The sequence below is a fragment of the Cucurbita maxima genome, unplaced genomic scaffold, assembly GCF_002738345.1.
Source record: "Cucurbita maxima cultivar Rimu unplaced genomic scaffold, Cmax_1.0 Cma_Scf00002, whole genome shotgun sequence".
In the NCBI taxonomy this organism is placed as follows: Eukaryota; Viridiplantae; Streptophyta; class Magnoliopsida; order Cucurbitales; family Cucurbitaceae; genus Cucurbita; species Cucurbita maxima.
The window spans coordinates 3290261-3310351 of record NW_019272018.1 but is presented as its reverse complement, the minus strand read 5'-3'; the positions used below and the strand labels follow the sequence as shown (position 1 = coordinate 3310351).

Sequence of the window (20091 nt, the reverse complement as noted above, 5' to 3'; positions counted from 1 at the left end):
AAAAAATTTCCACAGAGACTACACGTGTCATCTTCTGATTTGCTTATCAGCGGATTAGAATACACGATGGCACATCGGATTACTCTCTAAACGTCCTCGATCGCGCCTTCTCTTTCTCTCTCTCTCTCATCGTTTTTCCCTCTCCTCCTCTTCACGGCCACCAGCCTCCGTGACTGTCGGCGTCGCTAGTCACCGGCGTCAGAACTATGACGAGTTAGGTCCGCCCACTTCCACAACGCCCTATCTATTTTCCTCCTGTTAATTAGTTCTCATTTCTTTCAGTTTCTAGGGTTTATTTCCGTCTCTGTTTCTCTGTAATGCTATAGGGCTTTGATTTTATTTGGTTGTAGTTCGAATTATGATGTTTTTGGTTTCCTGGTGAGATATGCCTTTATAATGGGGTTTGGTTTTGGTAATCTCGGTGTATTAAGTTTCTCGGCTATGAAAAGTTTAATTATCTGCTAAAAATGTGTCCTGTTTTTCTTTTTTTTTTTTTTTTTTTTTTTTTTTTTTTTTTTTTTTTTTTTTTTTTTTTTTTTGTAGTTATTTGCAATGTTTTGAATTCAATTACTTGATTTTTGTCTCGAAATTATAGATTTTTCTTTCTTTTCTGTTTACTACCAAGGAATTTTGGTGTTAAATGTGTGGGAATAGATGAAGTTTGAACATGATAAATTGAGGTACTTATTGTATTTAGATGTTTAAATCAGTGGTTTTACATGTATCGTACTAATAGCAAATAATAACTTTTATTTGAAGACGTATGCATACAGTTATAGATTGCACTTGTTGGATATTGGCATTTCCAAGATGATTATTGCCTTGGGGAGATTGCATCAGTTTTTTGGTTGGAATCGCATTATTGTTGCTACTGATTTTATGTTGACCTCTCGTTTTTAAGGCCAATTGGTTATTAGACAGTGGAGTTTCTAACGTGGTTCAGTTTTTTGGTGGCTGGCTGTACCTAGAAATCTCAATTCTAATGGCTTCCATTCATCGGAGACGTCAGTTTATGTGTCTATGATTCATGAGATAAATGATGCAATATTTTCAAGGAGGCAACCAAATATTTCGATCACGTTCGTCTTCACTCACTTCTTAACTGTTGTTTCTATCTATCTTGTGGAACATTTTTAATTCCAAATGCTTTTTGGTGGTCTGGTGGTGGTATGTTGTAGGAGCTTGTTGCAGTTACATTGGATTAAGGACAATAATTTCTTTTTGGAATGTTGGCTACCTCGCCATCTTTCAGGAAACGTGGAGAAGAACGTGGGAATTTGAATATGTGGCTGTGGTTAACTAGTTTTATAATAGAACTTCTAGGAATAGTCTCTTGTGTCTTTCTGTTACTGAGTATTTAGGGAGTGATCTTTGGGTTTTGGGACAAATTGTGGTTTTTCGTAGGGGGTTGTTATCTTGTTTGGTGAAAAGTAGGCTGCATCAATTATTTACAATTGACCTGTTTTATCTCTTGTGAGCTTTGTTGTCGTAGAACTAATGGTATTTTGTGGTTTGATAATTTGTTGCAGATTGTATCTAAATTGCATTGGGAGCAAAAAAAATGGATGGGCTTTTCCCTTCTATATTGGGTTTCATGTTGGATAAATAACTTGGCTTTACACAGTGGATTTGATGGATGAAATGGTTGAGGTTGATGGGATGGCTCATCCTGCAATTGTAGATGACAGTGATGTTGACCCTCATGAAGGTGAAATTAACAATGTCGAAGATTCTTCACTTCACGATGAAGATGGAATCATTGAACCATATGTGGGCATGGAATTTGAATCTGAAGACGACACAAAGACCTTCTATGATGAGTATGCACGACGCTTTGGTTTTAGTTCAAAAATTGGCCAACTTAGTCGTTCTAAATCTGATGGAACTATAATTGCAAGAGAATTTGTATGTGGTAGAGAGTGTTCAAAAAGGAAATCTGCTGATAGTTGTGATGCAATGCTTAGGATAGAGTTGAAAGATCAGGATAAATGGGTTGTCACAAAATTTGTAAAGGAACATAGTCATTCTACAGTAAATTCTAGTAAGGTGCATTATCTACGGCCTCGCAGGCATTTTGCTGGTGCTGCAAAGACCATGACTGAAGCGTATACTGGTTCTGCAGGCGTTCCCAGTGGTGTCATGTCTCTATTAATGGATGACAACCGTGCATCTGCAGAGAAAAATCGTGGAGTTAGAACTACATCATCTCAAGCAGAAGCAAATCGGTCACTTAATAATGCTTCAACTATGAATTATGCCATCAGGAATGCTCGCCGAAAGAGGACATTGGGGAGGGATGCTCAGAATATGCTCGAATATTTTAAGAAAATGCAATCTGAGAATCCTGGATTTTTTTATGCCATACAACTTGATGAAGATAATCGTATGGCTAATGTATTTTGGGCAGATGCAAGATCTCGAGCAGCTTACAGTCATTTTGGTGATGCAGTTACATTGGACACAATGTACAGAGTTAACCAGTTTAGAGTTCCATTTGCTCCATTCACTGGAGTGAATCATCATGGTCAGACAATTTTATTTGGATGTGCTTTACTGCTTGATGAATCTGAGGCTTCTTTTGTTTGGTTGTTCAAAACATTTCTAACAGCAATGAACGATCGTCAGCCTATATCAATTACCACTGATCAGGACAGAGCCATACATGTAGCTGTTGCTCAAGTGTTTCCAGAAGCCCGACACTGCATTAGCAAATGGCATGTCTTAAGAGAAGGTCAGCAGAAGTTGGCTTCTGTATGTCTCACACATCCAAATTTCCAAGTCGAACTTTACAATTGTATCAACTTGACTGAAACTATTGAGGAATTTGAGTCAGCTTGGAATTGTATCATTGAAAAATATAATTTAGCAAAAAATGATTGGCTCCAATCATTATATAATGCACGTGCTCAATGGGTTCCTGTGTATGTCCGCGATTCATTTTTTGCTGTTATATCTCCGAATCAAGGATATGATGATTCATTTTTGGATGGATATGTGAACCAGCAGACTACATTACCATTGTTCTTTAGGCAGTATGAAAGAGCTTTAGAAAACTGGTTCGAGAAGGAAATAGAAGCGGACTTTGATACAATGTGCACTACACCTGTACTGAGAACACCATCTCCTATGGAGAAACAGGCAGCAAATCTTTATACGAGAAAAATTTTTGCAAAATTTCAAGAGGAGCTTGTTGAAACTTTTGTCTATACTGCTAATCGAATTGAAGGAGATGCAGCTTTTAGCACTTTTAGGGTTGCTAAATTTGAGGATGACCAGAAGGCATATGTTGTCACATTAAATTACTCAGATATGAAAGCTAACTGTAGTTGCCAAATGTTTGAGTATTCAGGCATTCTTTGCAGACATGTATTAACCGTCTTCACAGTAACTAACGTACTTACATTACCATCTCATTACATCTTGAAAAGATGGACAAGAAATGCAAGGAGTGGACTTGGATCGGATGAACGTGCTATTGAGTTACATGGACAGGAGTCTTTATCATCAAGGTACAATAGTTTATGCCGAGAAGCAATCAGGTTTGCGGAGGAAGGAGCAACTGCTCCAGAAACCTATACTGTTGCCATAACTGCACTTAAAGAAGCTGGAAAAAAAGTAGCAATCATCAAGAAGAATGTTGCAAAAGTTGCGCCTCCTAGCTCACAGGTTAGTGGGGCTAGCTATGATGAGAGGAAGACCTCAGCTTCAGCATCAGATACGACCCCACTGCTGTGGCCTCGTCAAGATGAAGTTATGAGACGATTTAATCTTAACAATGCTGGTGCTCCTGTTCAATCCATCACTGATTTGAATTACCCACATATATCTCCTGTGACCCTTCACCGAGATGATAATCCTCCTGACCACATGGTTGTTTATTTAGTTTCTGCTTATTTCTTGGCTTAGAAATGTGAACGAGTAAAAGTTTCTAACATTGTCCTTTGGTTTAGGCTGTTCTTCCTTATCTGAAATCAATGACATGGGTGATGGAGAATAAAAATTCGACCACAGGAAATAGAGTTGCTGTTATCAACCTGAAGGTGCTAAAAGAAACATATGATTTCCTTTTCCTGGACTGTGCTTTCAAAGAGCTTTCAAGAAGTTATGATTTCTTTAGGTTGGTTGTTCTGATCTCATTTGTTTGACCTAGAACTAATAAGCTTCTTTATTACCTTTTGTAGCTGCAAGACTACAGCAAGAGTCCGTCTGCTGAATCGGAAGTGAAGTTTCAACTCTCAAGGGTTTCACTCGAACCAATGTTGAGGTCTATGGCATACATTAGCGAACAGCTCTCGACGCCAGCAAACAAGGTTGCTGTCATCAACTTGAAGGTTCGATACTAAATGCATCCAATTATTTAGATTTACCTGATTTTTACGTCTCACTTGGGCTGTTAGGTTCTAGTAATGAGAACACTAAATGGTCTCTTGTTCTTATCAATAGATCCATATTTGAGAATTAGAAGCATGGAGAATAACTGGTTTATTTATTCATGAACATAGGTTGTTAACATGACACTTAAGAGTTCTGGAGACCCTTTATGTATGCCATACACATTATATTATATGCATTATTATTTTACTTGTAAATACATATTCTGAAATTTACTTCATCTCAGCTTCAAGATACTGAGACAACTTCTGGAGAGTCTGAGGTTAAGTTTCAGGTCTCTAGAGATACACTAGGTGCGATGCTGAGGTCAATGGCATACATCCGTGAGCAGCTTTCAAATACTGTGAGTACTTTTGGCCTAAACCTTTTCTTTTTGTTTTCCTTTCCTTTTGGTTGCTAGTGTTCAAACTATCATAACATCCGTTTTTTCTGAATTTTTTGGCACATATATATAAGTAGAAAACTTCATCAATGAATTGTTGGGTGTTGGTTACCTATTCGGAGTATATTGCTTGTGAACACGTACGTAGCTAAACGAGTATCTAGCTTGCTAACCTTCTTGGTAAATTCATTTTCCAAGAGTGTCTTAAAAGTTGACTTTGGATCTTCTCTTTTGCCAGTTTACCCTTATTCTTACTGCTAGACTAGATTAAAAGTTTCTTTCAGTCCAATCTCTAGTTGTAAGAAGTGTTATGCAAATATGAAATAATAAAGAACAATCTTTTTCCTATTAAGGTTTTTCTGAAAAAAAATCGTTTTTTTTTTTTAAATATCGATGAATTTCTAGGTGTGTTACACAACCTCCACTAATTTTATTTGTAACGGCCCAAGCCCACTGCTAACAGATATTGTCCTCTTTGGACTCCCCCCCGCGGGACCTAGCGTCCTCACTGACACTTGTTCCCCTCTCCAATCGATGTTGTTCCCCTTCCTAGTTGATGTGGGATCTCACAATTCATTGTAAGATCCCACATCATTTGGGGAGGAGAACGAAACATTTTTTAGAAGGGTGTGGAAACCTCTTCCTAGCGCGTTTTAAAAACCTTGAGAAGAAGTCTGAAAGGAAAAGCTCAAAGAAGACAATATCTGCTAGCGGTGGACTTGGGTGGTTACATCATTATACAACCATTTGAACTCACAACATTTAGTTTGAAAATTTGTAAGATGATAGGTATGAAAAGAGGGGTTATTAGACTGCTGTCCGGTATATCTTGAAATGAGCTATTCACAACTTTTGGACGTCTGAATTGTACTTTATCTGTTCTTATTTGTATCAAAACTTATTTGGGCAGGCTGAAACTCAGTCAGAACCACCTCTACCAAAAAAGCAACGGAAGTAAGGACCTCAGACACCTGCTCGAGGACCTCACGGCACGTTAAGTCATTTATTTCTGGAGCCTGCCAACGTAGAAGACTACAAAATGCTTGCTAGTCTGTCGAGATTCGAGAATGTTTGGATGATCCCACTTTTCTCTTTAGTTTAGGCTAGCCACATTTCCCTCTATAGATGTACATATAACACTAGATTCAAGCATCCAATGGTCCTAAGGGTCATCTTGTTAGGGTCAGGCAAGGACCATATGGTATGATGCCTCCAGGAATAGAGTAGCTCCATTAATTAATGCTTGTTTTCTTCTCATCTCCTAATTATATGCTCGGAGATTGCTGGCAACCTCAGAATTTCGGCTGCTGCTGTTATAGAAGTGAAAGGACTGTCATTGAAGCTGCTCAACTTCTGACTGCCCCGCTTTCCGTGAAACCGAGTCTGAGATTTCAGCTTGCTTGCTTTCTGCTGAGGAAGGATGAAAATGGAGATGGCCACAATCCAAATTCGAAGAATCTGATACTCACCCGAGTCGCTAACAAAGGTATGCCCCCCCTCCCTGTGTTGTTACTTGTGCAAAGAGGGTCACCATGTACTGTGTACATAAGGGTCTCATTGATATTTCTGCTCAAATGTGAAAATAAGACTACAATTGCTGTGTTATCTTATTATCATTTCCTTGTTAGGTCAATAACCTTTTGTTCACACTGATTTTTTTCTGTCTCATTAAGGCAGAGGTTGATATTGATACACACATTTTAGAGGCAGAATCATTTGATTCACTTAAAACAAGAACGAATAAAATTTACATTCATAACCATAAAAAAGGGAAAAAAATAAACGTTTGTTTTCTTCCAACTATAGAGACTTTTTATTTAACAATGAAAATGAAATTCTAACGTTATTTAAATTTCAATATTGTTCCTTAGCCACATTTAAGAACAATAAAATCTTGTGTAATATATATATATATTTTTTAAGATATGAAGTTTTAATAAAAACTTGAACTTAAGATTCATGGTGTCACAATCGCGGTTTCTAGGCACGAATTTGACAAAGGCAATTGTGCACCCACTCTTGTAGGTCAATCTTACTTGAGTTACATTGCCTACAGTCGAGCAACGTGAATAGAAACCTCGAGTCTTGATTTCAAGAGTATTTTATAAAGCGAGAGGTTTTGGAAAGAGTTTTGTCAGTAAGAGAGAGAAATTGGTGTTATATGGGAATGTAACCAAAAGACAACAACTTACTGCATATAACTATCGGGCAAAGAGAAATTGACAACTAGTCGTATTCCCTATAGTACATTTTGAAACATTTCATGTCTATCAGGCTAGAAGTTACAACTAGTCATATTCCCTATAGTACATTTTGAAGCATTTCATATCAACCAGGCGTAACCTTGACATCGTGTCACAAGCATGCAGCCATGAGCAAAACATGCCTTGGACAAGCAATGTCACCCTTGGACTTTTTTCAATGAAATCATTAAAAAGAAATTCAAACGAAGGATATTTGGACATTCAAATGATAACATTTTCACTTTTTGTAATTACCATTGGCATTGACACAATAAGAAAAAGAAAAAACACAAACAAAATTAACATATTAATCGACCAACATAGGAAAAGAAAATTCAAAACACAATCTGAAACAACTTTATAATAGAAAGAACCTAAGGACAACTACCCCTGTTCTAGTCTTCTTCTACTCATCATACATGTCATCCCCATATTGGGGGGCTGCTGCCTGGGAATTGGATATCCTTTCTCAATATAAATAGCAATAGATCATCCTATCATTACAATCTTTGTACTGTAGTTAGAAAGTTCATAAAACAGATTTGATATCCACAATTTTATTAATAGTTCTTGCTTGACCAAAATCGACTCTAACCAAAAATGAAAAATAAAAAGGGATGCACACTCCTAACTGCAGAAGAATTATGTTCGACGATTCGAAAGATGGGTACATCTTTCGGTCATTAACATCATCTCTTGCCTTCGGGTCGAGTTCATTCTTCACTAAGAATACAGAGAATGGACACAGAAAGGAAAAAAGAAAAACAGTTAGACGAATGCACAATTCCCCATTAAGGTGGTATTTGAACTTGCCCACAGCCAGAATGTGATCAAACTCATTATAGGGTGAAACAAAGCAAACCTCTTCAGCAACAAGAAGAATGTCATACAGTGACCAGTCTGAAATTCGTATCAGTTCTGTAGTTGCATCCCCCCCTTCGGAAACATGAGTGACCTCTAAACTTCACCGATGCCAAATATATCTACAAGCTTCTATAATCTATTACGGTGACTTCGTCCTCGGGTGCATCTAGGTCTTGATAACTGCATGATATTTACTGTTAGCTATACAACAAAATGCATTAACTTTCTCGATCCTGCAAATAAATTTGAATCGAAAAGAAGCATGTTTTGGAGAAATGTAAAATATTTGTGCACTTCGCAGCCTGATTAAGGCGTCAGTTGGTTGTCTAGTTTCTATATGTAATTATAAAACCCTAAAGTTTCGGAAGAGTTATGTTGTTATCATATCCTGATTCAGAATTAGTATGAAGAACATAGCTCGCAGCAAGGGAAAAAACCAAAAAAGTTTTACTGATCTCCTACGACTATAAACCAATATTCCTTGCCTGAATACAACAAAGTCAAGTCTAAGAAAGAAACATTATGAAGGAGAAGAAAAAACAAATAGAGCAGTTAAAATCTGTACAGAAGTTATACCTCCGTATTCGACGTGGATCCTGTCGAAAACCTGGAGATAGGGCAAGAATTGGAGCAGATCCACCTAATTGAGATCCTGGCCTTCCATTTCTACCACCACCCTCAAACGGAGGTGGACCTCCTTGTTCCCGCAACATTCTCATTGCAACTTCAGGTGGAGCAGGGACAAAAGGTCCTAATGGACTGCGATAAACATGAGCTGTAAGATCACCAGGAACACAAAAGGCACAAAAACGCTGAGCAGTTAAAACCAACATACCCAGCACCAGGAACCGGCATAAGCACTGGTGGTGGCATTTCAGAGGCAAAAGGAGCAACATGTCTGCCTTGGCCTCCAAAAGTATCAAACATAGGATCATCAAGGTTTCCACCATCCGCACCATCATTTGTTGATTGAAAATCACTTGATTGTGGGTTCTCAGATCTATCAAGTCTGTCAACCCCATTGGCCCAACTTTCACGGTCCCTGCGATTGCCTCTACCATCCTTCAGCCGACCATCTAAATTCATCCTACGTCTCTGTGGCTTGTCCTTCTGCATGAGATAATTGTCTCTTGATGGATTAAAACTTTTAACACAATGCATACTCTAGCAATAATAAACGGGGAAAATACCATTTTGGACCCTAAGTTTTGAGTATAGTTTGCAATTAGACTCTAGGCTTCAAAATGTTACATTTTATATTCTAGGGACCAAATTGTAGTTTCAATTTGGTCCCTAGAATATAAAATGTTACATTCTTACCCTTGAGTTTTGAGTTCAATTTCCATTTAGTCCCAAAGTTTTAGGATGGTACATTTTTACCCTTCAGTTTTCATTATTAATGCTTACTTTTGGTCTTTGGCATTGACTTTTCACTAATTACTTTAAATAATATGTTTAGACTTTTTTAATTAATTTTAATAGCCTATTGATTAATTTAATTATAACTCATTTTAAAAAATTAAGTTAATTAGTAGAAAAGTAACATAAAAGATCAGAACTGAGCATTACTGCGGGTGTAAATGGGTAAAATCTTGAAACATGGAGGGACCAAATGGAAACTAAAAGTAAAACTCCATGGTAAAAATGTAACATTTTGAAAGAACCAATTGAAAACTAAACTCAAAATCCAGGGGTAAAAGTATAACATTTTAAAACGTAAGGACCAAATAGAAACCATCGTCAAAACTGAAGAGCCAAAAAAAGTAAATTTCTCTTAAAAAACAATAGGAGGGCACGGAAAAATATTCTTTATCCTAACAGGATAATAGCTAAGTTTGAGTAAAAGAAGAAAAAGGAAAGCAAAAAAATAAAAAATAAAATCTGCACCCATACTTGTATTGTCAATACAAAAAATGAAAAACACTTCACACTCTACATACTAGGCATAACAAAATCCTAGACACACCACCCGTCCTCATTAATGAAAAATTACCTGTTAGAATGAAATGACCGCGGAAACATCAATCATAAAATGAGGTTATTTACTATTCATTGGTATTTAATGTGTTATCACAGCCAATGCACATATAATGAACATACCGGAAGTGATTGTTGCATAACAGGTGTCCCTCCAGGAGCATCTGGATCACTGTGAAGGATTAAGGTATTAGTCAATGACAAATTCCATCAACAGTGAGGGAGAATTGCTATCAGAAGATTCACTTACTTCATGTAATTTTGGAAATACAACTCTTCACGCACTTTTGAAGTCAGCTCCATCACAAGCTCTGGGTGTTTCAAGTTAAGATGCTTGTGCACAAACTCAGGGGCATGAAACAGCTTAGTACAGCCCTTGGCTCCACAGCCATACTTCCAACCATATTTTTCATCTCTTATCTTACGAACATATGGATCAAAAGCTTCAAAAGCAGCAGCCTCTATTTTATCCTTGGCAGTCATTGCTTCCAACGGATCTTGACCTCTCAATCTCTCTTGCCAACGCAAGTCAAGTTTCTTCTCCCACTCATCTGCACCACCAGCCATGTTAGAGGTCTTTCCCTCTTCTCTTACATGACGAAGACCCTTAGCTTCTCTTGTCTCAACAATTCCATAGTAATCTAAGCCATGGATGCGCCAAAGATATGTGAGAAGCGTGTCAAGTAGCTCAACACCCTCCAAGCCTTTGACAGTCGTTAACCCTCGTATGATTATGACTATGCCGGAGGAGCCACCATGCGTTTTGTCCCGGCCTAGTTTGGCACTATCAGAACCACACAAAATATTTTCTTCTATTCCCTTTTCAGCATCAAGTTTACGAACAAGAGCCTGAGCTTGTTCAATGTCAATTTGAATCCGTCTTGGTTCCGAACTAACAGGGTGGGCTTTAGGAGCAGCAGAAAGAAGATCCAATTCTTTGGCTGGTCCTCTACCATGACGCCTCCTTTTGCCATCATTGTCTCCTTCATCATCTGAATTTGGTTCACTAGTCTGCCCGGATTTATTTGTAGCTGCTACGTTGATCCCAGGACCTCTGCGTCATAAAATAGAACAGCATTGATTTGCCATCACAGTTGAAATTTTCTGAACGCAAAAATAATTGTGGAAAGTCCAATCTTACAGCTCCAGTGTTCCACTTTGCAGATCAAGCAAAAAGTCCTTAGCAGTTCTTTGTGCAAGTTCATTCCTCCTTAACCCACCAACCAAATATTAGAATCAATCACACAAAAAAAAAGTTCAGAAAAATAAAATAAAATAGCCGATTTCATGTCCAATAATTTAAAGATAATAAAAAATGTGAAGAAATTAACCACAGCTACAAGAACTCCAACTTTTGAGGAAGATGATGAGAAAAACACCTTTCGATGACAGTAACTAGGTTGGTAGGATGATATTTATCTCTCAACCTAAATAGAAAAAACGAGATTTATTAGGGGAAATAGGAAATGGAGACGAATTTCAGATATCAAAGACAAGAAGTACCATTCTTCATCTTTATGAGAATCAAAAAAGGCTTGTTTCTGAGTTGTAATATATTCTGACTTGTATTCTTGATATCTGAAAACAAAACCAAAGGTGTTGCATAAAAGTAAAAAGAGCCAGACTCGTACAATTAAATATAAAAATAAATAAATAAATAAAAACCCAAAAGACCATTTAGAACATACCTGCGTTCTGCTTCAGCAGGAAGTATATCATCTTCAAGCTCTTGAATAAATTGCTTGTATGTCATCAAACCTTCTCTGAAATAAAAATAAATAAATAAATTATCAACATTGGATTGAAAATAATGTTAAAAAGGTGGAGTTAGGTCGGCAGGCAAAGCAAGAAAATGAATAAATACATTTCTTGTAAAATTTAACAATGGGGTTCTTCATCGAGGATAAACACAAACAAGGAAAATAAAAACAAATACCTATCCTCCCCAAAGAAAAGTCCCTCTCATCCCCCACCAAACGACAAACAAATTGGGAAAAGAAAGGAAGCTACTCAAAAATACCGTTCCAAGGGTTCTGGAAGTACCTTGGACCCCTTTCCCATCCAAAAGAAAGCACCATATTTACTACAACAACCTTCTGCTAAAGGGAGTTATAGACTCAAGTTCTTGTATGGCCACAAGTTTAAAAATTTTAGCTAATTGTCAAATAATTAGTGACGCTGGAAGTTTGACACATTATTCAATGACATTTTTTTTAGAGAAATTATACGATTCAATTAAATAGAACACAACGAAATAAAGGTAATGTGAAATCAACACACAACAATATTTAAGAATAATATGAACAAAATTATTGTCTATTACAAATCATGATCATAATTATGATAAAAGTTTAGAAACAAGATTAGAAAACTATAACCCTTAGCTAGGCACATACAAGAAACCCAACTTTCTTTGGTATCATTTGAAACTTTTGCTTGAAAGAAATCAAAGAATATTCAAGGGGAAGCACAGTGAGTGAGAGCAAAAGTTTGTGCCCTCACAGTTACAAATATACTAACAAAAGGACGACACAGCTTAACGTTTCATAAGTTAGTATCCAAGCTGGGAATGGATGATATTTGTTCCTCAACTAGAGGGAGAGTATTGAAGGAATGACCTTGATTTTTCTAGCCTTAGATTAAGAGAGATTTGAGTGATCTCATGAGATAAGGGAGGGAGTTGACCTCCCTAATTTATTTGTATTGTTACCTAATATCTGGGGAATTATTTAGATTTATTGTTACCAAGTATCTAGGGTTTTACTTAAGCCTTTATGTATTATAAAAGGTACATGTGCATCTTTGAAAAAAGTATATATGAAAAATAGCACGATAATTTAGATTTAAAACACATAACCATCCATCTCGGAAGAAAAAGAACAATAACCCAAAACATGGTTTCCTTTTCAGTACTTGCTGCCTCATCACAATGTATAGCACAATCTAGATTCTTGCAAGTTCGATTTCTTAATAAAGTCGATTATTTGACTTGGAAACAACATAAACTAGAAAGAGCAGGCGGGGAAACGTATTTTTCCTACCACAAAGCTGCAGAAAGAAAAGCCCCCATCATTTTCTCTTTCCAAGAGCAGGATCACTATCAATTAATTCAGGATTTTGCACTCTACGTTTTTCATGTCATTAACAATCCACCCATTGCAATTTGCAATAACCATTGTCATCATTTGTTTCAGACCTAGCCTGCTAGCTTAGTTGTGACTTGCCGATGATATGTCATGCAGCATAGAAAATAAATCACATGTTCAACAAAAACTAACACAATAAACCTCTGCAAGCATATCCAGACAGATATCACATGACCATTCAATTATGTAGTAGAGCCGTACAACTGGGTTGTCACTGAATGCTAACCTTGGGCCAGCTCCTGCAATGAATGGATCGCCATGCCCACCACGATTAGAATCCCAATCTGCAGAAGACAGCTTAAAGAAAATAAGAAAATAGATCGGGAATACCAATTCTATAATATTGGCCATCCACATATGGGCACTGATTCAAACAAAATGTTTGCAAGTACCAAAGACAAAAAATATCTGGAAACATTTGACAAATTGTTAAACAAAGAAAGAAAAACTGACAATATTATCCATACAACAAATACAAAATTGAGAGCTTAGAAGCAAGAAGATGCTGCAGTTCGAATTCAAAAGCCATAAATAGTAGCCGATGGCAAAAGGTCTCAAAATATGAATTTCCAGATGTAGCTAACCTTTAAAGTTCTGAACAAACTACAGACCCCTTATATACATTCTGGCTCACAAACGTAAGGAGCTACAAGACTGAAAATCGTTCAACGAAAGTGTTATAACAAGTTAGTCTGCAAGTATGCTCTACTAACTGTTCTTAATGTGAAATACCAAAGGGGGCAAAAGAATGATATAACGTTTAGACGAGATGGGAAAGGACAAAGGCATTCAATAATCTCTCTTTAATAGTTAAACTAGAGCCTGGCATAATCTTGCACCAGAAAAGAAAATGAGAAAAACTCCTCTCTATAAATTGGCTAAAAGGGCTGACATTGGCTGAAGACATGGGTCCAAACACTACACAATATCTTATTTTCCAAACCAAATATCATCATGCCAGAATATTTTGCAACGAATAATAAGGTGAAATTCTCAAAATTTCCAATTGGCAACAAATGCAATTCAAGTATTTCATGTACCGTAAGTTTGTACAAGTCTACACCATAATCATGAGAAGGCCGAGTGTCACGACGGCTTATTTTATAATTTAACGGAAACACTACCTTGATAGCCACCAGATGAACGACCAATGTACCGGCCAAGAGATCTTTCATCAACATATCCAGGCCGGCCACGCATTTCCCGCTCATATCCCCCACCATAATCATAACCAAACCTTGGGATAAAATAAAAGAGATGAACAAATAAATAAAACAATCAATACTTAAATAACAGCCGCTAAATAGCATTAGTCAACAGAACCAAAACAGATACGCTATCACCCACGATCATAATAGGAGAAGCAAGTATCAGGAGCACAAATAGAGGATGAACATTAACTAAGGAGCATCACACATGTATAGCAGAGGCGTCCATTGCGACAGAAAGTATAACTAAGCCCGTCAAAAGTTAAGCTCTTGCATTAGAGAAGAGGTGAGGAGTGAAGAGAGGATGGGGCTTGAAAAAATACGACACACAAAATGACATCTTTCACTATCTAAAAAGCAGAGCAAAGACTATGGGATGAGCATTAATGCTCTACGAAATGGTGTAACATTCTTTGAAATGGTTCGTCCCGTATTTTTTCTTGTCTGTGATATGAGATGAACAATTTAATATTGAGCCTAACCGTTCGGTGCATGAGTAAGGAACTTGATGAGTTTCAATTATTTGTTCAAAATGGCTTCCTGCGTCAATTCTTGGTTCAAAGACCCACCTTAGCAAGACTATAGTGGCAATGCCAAGTTTGAAGGACCTGGTTATCGCCGAATTAGAATCCCACGGCCCGAAACTAACAGGAAAATGCTTTTCATTTATAATGTGACTCTAAAATCCGTGTCATTTTAATTTCAACTGCAGAGAATTCAGCTCCAAATCTCCACAACAACAATTAAGCTCAACAAATCAAAACCGTTTCCCATTCACTCACCTCCTATCGCCAGGCCCGAAACCTCCTCTAGGGCTTCCCTTTCTTCCATCATAGCCACCATCGTCCCTCCTTGAACGCTTGTAAGGTGGCGGAGGAGACCGTCTAGGAGGCGAATGTCTACGATCCCTGTAAGGCGGTGGAGGACTAAGACTGTTCCGACGTTTATAATCCCTATCTCTATCTCTATCCCTGTCCCTCGGAGGCAGCGAAGGCGGAGAGCGATTACGATCGTAATTATCGCCGCGTCGGTTCGGAGGTCGATCAGCGTCCCGATCGTCTCTCCTATCTCTCTCATCTCTATCCCGTCTTCTTGAAGGAGGAGGAGCAGCAGCAACTGGCTGCGGAGGCGGAGGCGGCGGCGGAGATGATTGAGGTTGCTCCTCAGACGATTTCTCTTGGCGATCGCGACGGCGGTCCAACGACTCGTCGGCGGCGGTGGCGGGGGCGGCCATGTTCATAACCTCGGCCATGATTTTCCACAGCAGTTAAAGAAGATGAAGAAGGGATGAAACCCTAAAACGAACCCAAAGCGTCGGAGAAGTGAGGGAGAGAAAGTCCGGAGTTTCATTCACTGATCTGACAAACGTGTGACATTAATCCCATACGTGTATTTATTGTGCTTTATATTTTATGACGTGGCGTTTTATGATTGGCGGTATGTGCCATGTAAGCATGGTCTTTCCCGTTGCGTTGGACAGGGTTTTTTTTTTTTACCGTTTTACTGTTCTTACCTAAATACATCTTTTTACGTCTCCAATTTTAACAAACCTCTAAAATGGTTTGTGCTCGTTTAATTATCATTTTTACTGATGAAACCACGACAACGGTAAAAAAATAAAATAATAATAAAATAAAATTAGAATGCATTCGTTAACGAAGGCGACATGATCCCGTCACAAAAAATATATTCTTCGAGACGACGAGACGAGTAGAAGGCTCAAAAAGCGTGCACGAATTTTTTGTAAAGGGAACTCCCTAATAAAGACACCCGTAAAAAACCGTTGAATAATACTTACATTCGATTGCTACTCGCGTTGATTGATTCTGGTAAAATTGGTTGATGGGGACGACAGCTGGAAATATGTCATTGTCGTGGTCGTCCGGTGCATACTCTTTGTTACATTACTTTTACGGTATGTCTTTTATTATTGAGAGTACGAGTATTAATCAACTTTTTATACTTGCGTCATATGTTGTCGGTATCCTTTATTGTCAGTTAGCTTATAACATTTGTTTTTCTCCACTTAATTTCAAAACATTTTATAAGATTTTCTATAACTTCGTTTTCTAAAAACTACGTTGCAATAACGAAATGGACACTAAATCACATGTCGTTCGTGTCACTGACGACCTAATTTTTAGCTGGCAGACATACTCGAGGGCAAGAGTAAGTTATGCAAGATTGCTTCCTATCTCAACCTCAGGGGCTTAATTATTGCGCGACCACGATCTTATGGGTGACTCAATAACGACCTTTTGAGGTGACTCGAGTTATCAATCAACTCTTATTTAGATAGACTCGCAATGTTATAAACTACTTCCATGACAACTATGACCAAATATACTCGAACACGTGTCTATATAATATATCAATATATTTATTTATTCTTGACACAATCGCACTTTTAAAGGTAGCGGACTAGCGATTGTGCGGCACTCACTTTCCAACGACAAGTGAGCTAAGCCAATTTGTACTTGCGTCGCCTACGGCCAAGCGACGTATGATCAAGCCTCTAGCCTCGGTTTTAAAAGAAGGTTTTGGAAAGCGAGGGTAGAGAGAGATTTTAGAAAAAGAGATTTTTGAAAGAGACGTTATATAAGCAAGCAAGAGAGAGATAACAACGGCTTAGCATATATAACCTTGGGTAGGGAGAAGTTGACAACTAGTCATATCCCCCTATAGTACATTTTGAGGCATTTCATGTCTGGCAGGCCTAGACATGATATTTTTGAGGCGTCATACGCCCTAGAACTACAAAAGTAAAAACACTAGAATTAAAAGACATGACAAGGGTTTGGCTTGCCATAGGCATGCGGCCATGGGCAACACGCCCTGGACGAGCATGACCGTGACATCCTCCCCCACTTAATTGGTTGACGACCCCGTCAACCGACTACTTTCAAACCTAGCGATGTGGGTGGCGGCGGATTTCAGGTCTTCGGCGCGTTCCCAGCTGGTTTCCTCTGTAGGGAGATTCTTCCATTTGACAAGAAATTCACGAATCGTCCGTACAGGTCGTCCTATATTTATATTTAAAATATAAGTTATAAGCCTTTTCAAATAGGTAAATAAATAAGAGAAAAATGAAAACTTTGATATTTATTAAATCATAAAAATATAACTCAAGCTAAAAAAAAAACAATTAAAATGTAATTTTATTTATTTTATATTATAAGTATAAATATTTGATTGTAAAAAAAAAAACTTATATTAACCTAAATAACTCAAGTAGAGTATAAATAAATTACAAATTATTAAATATGAAACTAAAATTTATAACTAATAACTAGAGATTTATTAAATAAAAAGAAATTAAATATTTGTAAAGGCTGAGAATTGAAAGAAAGTTGGGAAGGAATAATATCATTTAATAAAAAAGAAAAAGGAAAAACAGTTGGGCGCTCTATATATATTCTTGGATTAGGGTTTCTGGTTGTAACCCTTTCGGCGTCGATCGGCAGCTTTCTCTACTTCCACCATGGTGGCCGCGAAGAAGACCGTGAGTTTCTCTTCCCTTTCCCTCCCATTTCTTCCTCTTTGGCTTATTGCTGGCACTGGTTTCTATGTTTCGAACGAAGAAATAGCCGGCGGATTTAGGTTTTTCTCCTCCGCCGTTTTTGGTTTGGAGAGGTCTGACATTTTTGTGTTGTGAAAATTTCACAGAAAAAGACTCATGAGAGTATCAACAACAGGCTCGCTCTCGTCATGAAGAGTGGGAAATATACCTTGGGATACAAAACCGTTCTCAAGACCTTGAGGAGCTCTAAAGGTAATCTATTCACTAAGATTTCATATTTGCGTTACTGATCTGATCTCTGGACTTTGCCTCAGTGTATGTTTGTTCGTTGTTAATCCAGTTCAGTAGGTGTTTTTTTTATTTCACTGTTGACATTTGGTTGATTTTCAGCTGTCCATTTATTATAGTTGGGCATAGTTTTCAATGAAATTACTGAAACTTTCGAATCAAAGGTTGTTACCTACAGCATTAAAAGCATTGACAAGTTTTATTTATTTATTTTTTATTGTCATTGGCCTAATCCTTCATCTAATAGTTTATTCGAGTTACTAAGGTTGGTATCCCCTTGATTGACATTACTACGTTCACGTATTATTCTTTGAGAAGTAAAGTGATTCGTAGTGTCTTATTTGTTATCCATCTTTTGTTTAAGCCTTTTCATACGAGGTTATATATTATGTTCTTTTTGTTTGCAGGTAAGCTGATCATCATTGCCAACAACTGCCCTCCACTCCGAAAGTCTGAGATCGAGTATTATGCGATGTTGGCGAAGGTTGGGGTTCACCATTACAACGGAAGTATGTTCCTAGCCCTTTTAATTAAGAATCAGCTTGTTTTTTGGCACTGCATTTTAAGTTCAGTTTACGAGAATGTATTGCCTACTCATGTGTTGGCTAATTATTGGTTGTGAACTTCGTAAAATGGAGGTAGAATTGTTAGATCTCTGAATGAACTTTCCCCTGACTTAGGCATTTGTCTCTACACATCCCGATTATGTCCAAGCTTTTTGATTGCTTATCCTAATTATTGGTTCATCTCTTATTCTGCATAAGAAGTTTGATTAGGGAATGCAATTGATTTTCCAGAAGACTCATGGTGAGCAAATATCTCTCTTGAATGTTGTCAGGCAATGTAGATCTTGGAACTGCGTGTGGAAAGTATTACAGAGTATGCTGCCTCAGTATTATCGATCCCGGTATACAGTTTTCTCTGATCAAAACTAAAATTTTGGGTGACTTCCCTGCTTAATGGTTCTGATCTTGAGTTTGGAATTATTTTCAGGCGACTCTGATATCATCAAGAGCATTCCCGGAGACAGTTAGTTTGCAACTTCCTCTCAGACCATAGATTTTTGTTTCAGAGTTTCTTTTTCAATCCATTTAATTTTGGGGTGAACATAGTGATGTGTTCCGCTTGCGAAGCATGTTATTATCGATCGAATGGTTTCAATATAAACTTTTTATGTATGCCAGATCTTATTCCAGAATACTTGTTATATTATCTTGATGTTCCACACTACCCTTAACTGATTCCAAACAGCATGTTGTGTCCAATCATTGATTTTATTATGATTTGAATCTTGTAGTAGTCTTTCATATTTCTGTTTAGCGATTCCAAACTAGCATGTGTTGTGATCACATATTGATTTTATAGTTATGCCATGCATCAATATTGCTCTAGCTTAAGTGAGGTTAGGCATTAACATTGTCGGTTCTAATCTCGTATTAGTCTTTCATATTTCTGTGAAATGACTTTAGATATGAAATTTGGAGCCTGTGTTGACTGATCGGTAAGGTCGGTGTAGAATTTAGCCTCTTTTTTTAGCTGTATAGACATAAGGTTGAGGTCATTCTAATTTTCAATGATATGCCTCTATGGAATTGGCTTGAAGCTTCTTTCAAGTTATGGCATTGGCTGGAGCACTTTCTTGGCAATGAAAATTTGAAGAGGATGTTCACAAGTTTTGGGATTTCCTGTTTGCTGATGCTCATTTGGGCTTTGAATATGTGTAATAGATGAAATTCATAATTATTGAGTTACTATTTTTTTTTGTTAATTAAAAATTAAAATTCATATAATACTCAAACTAGTTATGCTAAATTAAGTCCATTAATAAAAAATTTGTCTTTATGTGAATGTTAATATATGAAACGAATGTAGTTAATTTATTTTTTTAAATAAATAACCTAATTTATTTTTAAAAATATAAGTCGTTTTATAATATATTTATTTGGAGTGTTCTGATCTTAAAAATCATGCATGTTCATAAGTTTTTTTTTTTTTTTTTTTTNTTGTTTAAAAATAAGTAATTATAATTTGATTAATTAATAATTGTATAAATGCTTAAATACTATTTTGG

General features: G+C 37.2%; 3 protein-coding genes across 8 annotated transcripts; 2 read left to right on the top strand and 1 right to left on the bottom strand.

Moving 5' to 3' along the window:
* Positions 1 to 100: 100 nt before the first annotated feature.
* Positions 101 to 6421, top strand: LOC111466306 (protein FAR1-RELATED SEQUENCE 3-like). Of its 4 annotated transcripts, none has more exons than XM_023110916.1 (7): positions 101 to 218; positions 969 to 1079; positions 1530 to 3870; positions 3951 to 4040; positions 4182 to 4331; positions 4619 to 4735; positions 5685 to 6421. In XM_023110916.1, the coding sequence occupies exons 3-7, from the start codon at positions 1633 to 1635 to the stop codon at positions 5730 to 5732; spliced, it is 2643 nt and encodes an 880-aa protein (XP_022966684.1). In that variant the 5' UTR covers positions 101 to 218; positions 969 to 1079; positions 1530 to 1632; the 3' UTR covers positions 5733 to 6421. The 4 variants fall into 4 exon arrangements, with proteins under 4 accessions (XP_022966684.1, XP_022966690.1, XP_022966693.1 ...); XM_023110922.1 differs by having other exon boundaries at positions 944 to 1079; XM_023110925.1 differs by lacking the exon at positions 969 to 1079 and having other exon boundaries at positions 101 to 213.
* Positions 6422 to 7351: 930 nt separating this feature from the next.
* On the bottom strand, positions 7352 to 15572 carry LOC111466394 (serrate RNA effector molecule-like). 3 transcript variants are annotated; one of them, XR_002714375.1, is made up of 13 exons: positions 14995 to 15572; positions 14129 to 14241; positions 13231 to 13288; positions 11547 to 11621; positions 11362 to 11436; positions 11238 to 11285; positions 11000 to 11068; positions 10109 to 10912; positions 9982 to 10030; positions 8717 to 8991; positions 8458 to 8640; positions 7880 to 8061; positions 7352 to 7740 (listed from the first exon to the last, which is right to left on the bottom strand). XR_002714375.1 is itself a non-coding variant. In XM_023111030.1 (12 exons), exons 1-12 carry the CDS (start codon positions 15462 to 15464, stop codon positions 8001 to 8003), a joined length of 2280 nt encoding a protein of 759 aa, XP_022966798.1. In that variant the 5' UTR covers positions 15465 to 15572; the 3' UTR covers positions 7352 to 8000. The 3 variants fall into 3 exon arrangements, 1 of the variants encoding a protein (XP_022966798.1); XR_002714376.1 differs by having other exon boundaries at positions 7931 to 8061; XM_023111030.1 differs by having other exon boundaries at positions 7352 to 8061.
* Positions 15573 to 17593: 2021 nt separating this feature from the next.
* Positions 17594 to 19263, top strand: LOC111467784 (60S ribosomal protein L30). The gene is made up of 5 exons (XM_023112857.1): positions 17594 to 17714; positions 17879 to 17984; positions 18428 to 18529; positions 18859 to 18927; positions 19014 to 19263. Exons 1-5 carry the CDS (start codon positions 17694 to 17696, stop codon positions 19052 to 19054), a joined length of 339 nt encoding a protein of 112 aa, XP_022968625.1. The 5' UTR covers positions 17594 to 17693; the 3' UTR covers positions 19055 to 19263.
* Positions 19264 to 20091: the final 828 nt, after the last annotated feature.